General features: G+C 41.0%; 1 protein-coding gene across 1 annotated transcript in view; it reads left to right on the top strand.

Annotated features, from left to right (window-relative positions):
* The window catches only part of NEBL (nebulette), a 106,770-nt gene extending 101,419 nt beyond the window's left edge, over positions 1 to 5,351 (top strand). The window contains 2 exon segments of the mRNA XM_086714805.1: positions 1,401 to 1,507; positions 3,371 to 5,351. Of these exon segments, the coding sequence (XP_086570931.1) occupies positions 1,401 to 1,507; positions 3,371 to 3,547 (284 nt within the window). The 3' untranslated portion in view covers positions 3,548 to 5,351.
* The last annotated feature ends 649 nt before the right edge of the window (positions 5,352 to 6,000 follow it).

Here is a 6,000-nt window from a genome sequence, read left to right on the forward strand (position 1 = left end):
TTAGACTGCACGTGCCACTTATAAAATATTAATTATTCATAGTACCCAAGAATTATATCTGCTTTATTCTTTTATTATAAAAACTGTCCTAAATCAATCAACCTAGGGTAATTACTTTACATACTCAACCCAGTTGAGCAAAAATGGCAACCTATTATGGATTTTTATAGCACATGTATAAGTCTTACTAATGTATCGTATGATCATTCAAGATACAACGAAGGGCGTGCTACTAAAATACTCTGATTCATAGCCAGCCCCATGTTTCTGATTACAAATAATTAAATATACTTAGAAACACACACTCAAGCATCCACCTACTGAGTTTGTGGGGTTTGTATCTAGTTTCTCTGTTGGTTTCTCTAGAATTCAGTGTTCTTCAAAACAGGAATGATGTCTTTTGAATGTCCCAATTAGTGATAAGAAGAGCACACAGTGAGTGAATGTTATGTTACTATTTTCTTTTCTTTTGCTTTTTTTTTTTTTTTTGACATAGAAGGATGTTTATGAAATTCTTTACATGGTTTGATTTGTTAAGCTTTTGTAACATATTCGGCCGACTTATTTAGTCTTGACTTACAGGCAAAATAAAATGGAGAATTTATATATTCTAAATAAAGTCTTCTTTTAGGGGGATAGACTCATTATTAACTGCTAAGCTAACCATATGCTATATTTACCATCTTTGTAAACTTGTATTCAGCTGTATGTCTTGAAATATTGAGAGCATCCGTTATTTCTGTGAAAACATTTATACTCTATCATTGGTTTGCCAATCGGATTAAATTTCTAAAAATTTCTTATTTAAAAAAAATTTCTAAGTTTATTTATTTATTTATTTTGTGTAAGACAGAGAGTGTGGGAGAGGGGCACAGAGAGAGGGGGACAGAAGATCCAAGCGGGCTCTGCGCTGACAGCAGTGAGCCCGATGCGGGGCTTGAACTCACGAACTGCGAGATCATGACCTGAGCCGAAGTCGGACGCTTAACTGAGCCACCCAGGCGCCCCCAACATTTCTTCTTCTTCTTCTTTTTTTTATTTTAGAAACTGTCTAGGGGGATTACATAGCTCAGTAAAAATGAGATTTTGTTAAAAGGTTATGGGAAATTTTTGTTTTGTACTCGTGTTGTTTGCACGGAGCATCTGCAGTCGTGTAACACAAATATTTCTAGAACATGTTTTCACCGCGTGTTAAACTGATTCCCTCTGTCTGTGCTTAGTGGCCGAAATGTGTGGTAATCTAGAGATCACTATTAACATTACTACCCCAATTGCACAAGACACTGGACATGGCATTTTGTTTCAGAGGATTCTAGCAGAGCATGACGTCACTTGAGGACTTGGGAGGGGTATTTTGAGACTCGCTTTGAGGCATCTGTGTGTGTGTGTTTAATGTGCAGCACCTGTCCTTCCTGGAGCCTATCAGCAAAGCCATTCTCAAGGCTATGGGTACATGCACCAGACCAGCCTGTCATCCGTGAGGTCAATGCAGCACTCACCAAATCTAGTAAGTATCAGTTTGAAGTGTTTGTTCTTCCCTGTTCTTCCCGTTTTGTCTCCAAAATAGAAATACATATGGAATTGATTTGCATGGAATATTTTCCATTTTCACATAAAGGGTAAATGCTGACCTTGCTGTTTGTACCCTTTCGAAGAAAGCAAAAGACTTACAGAGGTAAACCACTGAGAAAGGAAAGCATGATGTGGAAACATGTAACCAGTAAAACATAGAAAGACTCTACCAGAACGATATCCTGATTGTGACCTCATGATGGGCATTAGCCAACTGTCATCTTCCTTCAGGTCGAGAAAGCACAAATATGAGGTCACATTAATCCAAATGGCCAGCAATCCAAATGGCCACTACAGCCCAAATGACATGGCCAGCGTATGTCTTCGAAACCTCCCATTGGAAATCTTGAAGTACTTCCTGATTGCTTCGCTAAATGTGAAGTTTGGAAGCACTGTTCAAGGTCATCTAGTCACATGGGCATCTTGTGCTAAATTCTCTCCACCCTCCGGACACAGTAGCTTAACCTTAGCCCTCAGCAACAAGCGGTCCTTCTAAGCAGTTGGAATTCAGCTTTACCAGCTCTGACCTTCTTTGTGTCTCAGCCAGTTTCCTCAGTCCCTGAATTCACTGAATTTTGAGATTTTCCAACGTTCACATTAACTAAATTCTTGGTCTGTAATGAAAACAAAGGTGGTGAAACTAAATTTATATTCTGGATACGAACCACACAGAAGACGTGTGATGTGCAGAGATTTTCTCCCAGTTGGTACGTTCCTTTTTGTTTTGTTGGTGGTTTTCTTTGCTGCACAGGAACGTTTTAGTTTGATGTGGTCCCACATGGTTATTTTTGCTTTTGGTATCAATTCCAGATAACCATTTCCAAGACCAAGGTCAAGAAGCTTCCTGCCTGTGGTTTTTTTTTTTTTTTTCCCTAAGAGTTTTATGCTTTTAAGTCTAACATTCAAGTCTTTAACGTATTTTGGGTTAATTTTTGTGTATGGTGTAAGAGAGTGGCCCAGTTTCATTCTTTCACATGTTGTTGTCCACTTTTCCCAGCACCATTTACTGAAGAGGCTGTCCTTTCCCGTTATGTATTCTTGGCCCCTTCATCATAAATTAATTGACCATATATGCATGGGTTTATTGCTGGGGTCCCTGTTCTGGTCCATCGATCTATGTGTTTATGTCAATACCACAGTGTTTTGATTACTATAGCTTTGTAATATAGTTTAAAGTTAGAAAGTGAAAATTTTCCCTATTATGTTATGCGTACCTCAATATTCAGAACACTTGTGTACTAAATTTCTGTCACCGGGATTCAGAAACCTACAAAGTAAGTATATTCTGTGTTTTTCTTTTATTTGTGTTACGTGTTTTTAAGAGGAAGCAAAAATCCTTTGTATCTGTTTAAGAAAAATTCATTTCCTCTCCCTGACGGGGATGGGGGACAGCAACAGTGACGTGGCTCTGTCTCCACTAGGAGAGCTTTTCTCTGAAGAATGTGGAAGAGGGGAGAATCTCCATGACCTGAGGTCTCTGGGGTTATCTGTAGCTGGGGAAGGTGGCTTTACTGCTTCAAAGCTTACTTTGTTGATGGGCTGGTGATTGTAGCCAGGGCCTTTCTCTGTCCCCATTCTGGGCCCCCAAACATTACCCTTTTTGCTAGACTGGTAAACTGGAGCCGGACACAACTGGGACAGACGCTAGGCTCAGGTGTGCACATCTCCAGAAATAAGTCCTATACTGGGGAACATTCCTCGTAGTTACCTTACCGCATGGGGGCTGGCTTGCCGTGATTGGCATTTGTGGCCGTAACTAGTTCGTATCCGTCACGTGACCCGCTCTTTCCTTTCTCAGAGGACCTACCGAGCCATGTACGATTACAGCGCCCAGGACGAAGACGAAGTCTCCTTCAGGGACGGCGACTACATCGTCAACGTGCAGCCCATTGACGACGGCTGGATGTACGGCACGGTGCAGAGAACTGGGAAAACGGGGATGCTCCCGGCGAATTACATCGAGTTTGTTAATTAATTATCTCCCCTTGTCTTTGAGCTTTATTCTAATGTATACTAGACCTAATCTTTTTAAAGGCTAGAAGATACTTTTAAGACAACTTGGCAGTTATTTTACAATAATCTCTCTCTACTTTGACAATTAGACACGCAGGTACCAGGAAGAGGGAATGACTTCTGGGCTGAAAACAGCAGCATTTTCAGGAATTGCTGTAAACAAAATCGTTAGGTCTGGAGACCCTGGTGCTGCTAACTGTGTTAATGGTTTCCTTTGACTGGCTTTCGAACACTGCTGGGAAATGTATTTTTGTAGACTTTAATAGAGATGTTGAGTGTCCCTTAAATGTAACAAGTCTCTGAAACTTCTTAGCTGTCACTTTGGAACCACCAGAAGCTGATTCTCTTAATTCAGTAACACGGCCAATGGTTTAAAAACAGTTAGCTTTTGAGTCATTGGGGAATTTCCAATTCAAGTGAAAATTGCCCAATATAATAAACCTAAGCAGTGGCAGAATGACAGTTTGGTTACAATTATACTGACTGGTGGCCTTAGGGACCTAGAAACTTCTACCGAACAGACATTTCCTTGTTCCCTAGGCTGACTTGGGTCTATTTATTTCTCATTTGTATCAAGGGATACCCTTCTCTCCACTTACATCCTGTGGGCCCGAGTCTACGCTTGACTGCACAGAATGTCAGGACCAAATGATGTCACAGCTACTCCGCAAAGGGCAAAGTTTAAAGTCATCGCTGTTCTTTCCCTAGTAGCTTTTACCCTGCTGCATGTCACGTAGGTTCAAGCTCTGTAACATAGGCAGCCGCACTGCCCGTCCCTGTTATGAAAACAAAAACCGTGGCTGATAACCTCACAGCCCCTCCCTCTAGCGGCCAGCTCATCAGAAAAACATCTTTTGAAAAGTTGCTTGAGATCCTCTTGCTGTCCTGCACTCTAGTTTCGAAGGATTTACACCTTTAGGAAATAGACGTCTACTCTAGCACATAAGTGGTTTAGGTGTTTACTGAACAACTTTCATTAACTTAATGCCGCCGTTGATTGAAAAGGAAAGAAAACGGACTAGGAGCCAGTGATGACGCGGTGTACTAGAGGAGACACATGAGCAAAAAGTCCCCCCCTCCACACCGAGATGAGCCGGTTTCCTATTTTGGAAAACGGCATTCAGATCTGGGAATGGAAATCTAGCCACCGAAACCGCTTAGACTTGGAAAGACTTCCCTTCCACTTTCTTCCGGTTTTTCTTTTCTAAACCACATTCAGGGGGTAAGGTGAAATTGCCAACCGAGATTTTAGGTATAGGCCCAAGAGGTTGTCCACTGAAAAAAGCAACTGTTGTCCTGTCTTGAATTTGAAATGAGAGACCTTGCAGGCTCTTTCTGGACTCACAGCCATGCTACAGCCCTTGCTGGTGGCTCATGAAGGTTCGCCTGTGGTCCACAGTCTAGATCACTGGAGAAATGAACGTCCATCAGCGACTCTGTGTTTTTCTGATGGGTTCAGACGTGCAAGAGGGTAGTGTTTTTGGAGGTCTGGCTCTACAGACTCACTCTACAGTGATGAAGCTGGAAAAGCCAAGTCACAGAAATATGGTAAAATGTATGGATCTTGGGGATATCTCCCTTCTATAGTATATGCAAAGAAATTAACAAAACATCCTATAAAGTACCTTTTTTTTTTTGAAGTGTTTAGGAGTCCAAAACCAAATGCTAACTTATTTATACTTTTTGAAAAGTTAGCGCATACTTTTGAAAATCGATAGTTTCATTCGATCCGGCTAAAAGAACAAATAAAACTTTGTTACACTCGAGCTGCATCTGTAAGACATTCACAGAAAAAGAAAAGACAGGAATTTGGGTAAAAAAAACTAGAGAGTCTTTTTGAGGGGGTTTCACAGATTACTACATAACCAACTGGACTGATTTTTTCTATCAGTGAAATGGTCGGTCATGATTAAATCGACCCCATTCGTGTTTTGATCGTCTCGTAGGCAAACCGACAAAGACAAGCTGAAATTGAAACATTCTTACAAAAATTTCTGTGCATTAAAACCTAGGGCAATGAACTTGCTCGATTTACTTATATTTCCCCCAGACAAGTCCACTTTTTGTGAAGTCGTTGATGACATCTGCAGACTAAGTGTGGGACGGGTACAGTTTTTGAGAAATAGCACATTTGAACAGCAGCAGACTTGACATGATGCTTATAATTTTGAGAAAATACCGCACGGCAGCAGTTTGATGCTCCACGGTCATTCTCATCCACTAATTTCAAAATCAGATTCATGGAATGTAGAAGTCAATAATTATTAGGGGAATAATTCTCCTAAGATTGGAAGCTTCCCATAATGTTTGCACAGCGGGATGTTTCTGCTCCCAGCCTCTAGGAATCAAGGCCTGCTCAGAACTTAACTAGAGAGCAGTTATTCTACCATAAAGACTGAGGGAGACCGAGATGTC

This window comes from Puma concolor, chromosome B4, assembly GCF_028749965.1.
Source record: "Puma concolor isolate L17-30 chromosome B4, mPumCon1.1.hap2, whole genome shotgun sequence".
Classification (NCBI taxonomy): domain Eukaryota; kingdom Metazoa; phylum Chordata; class Mammalia; order Carnivora; family Felidae; genus Puma; species Puma concolor.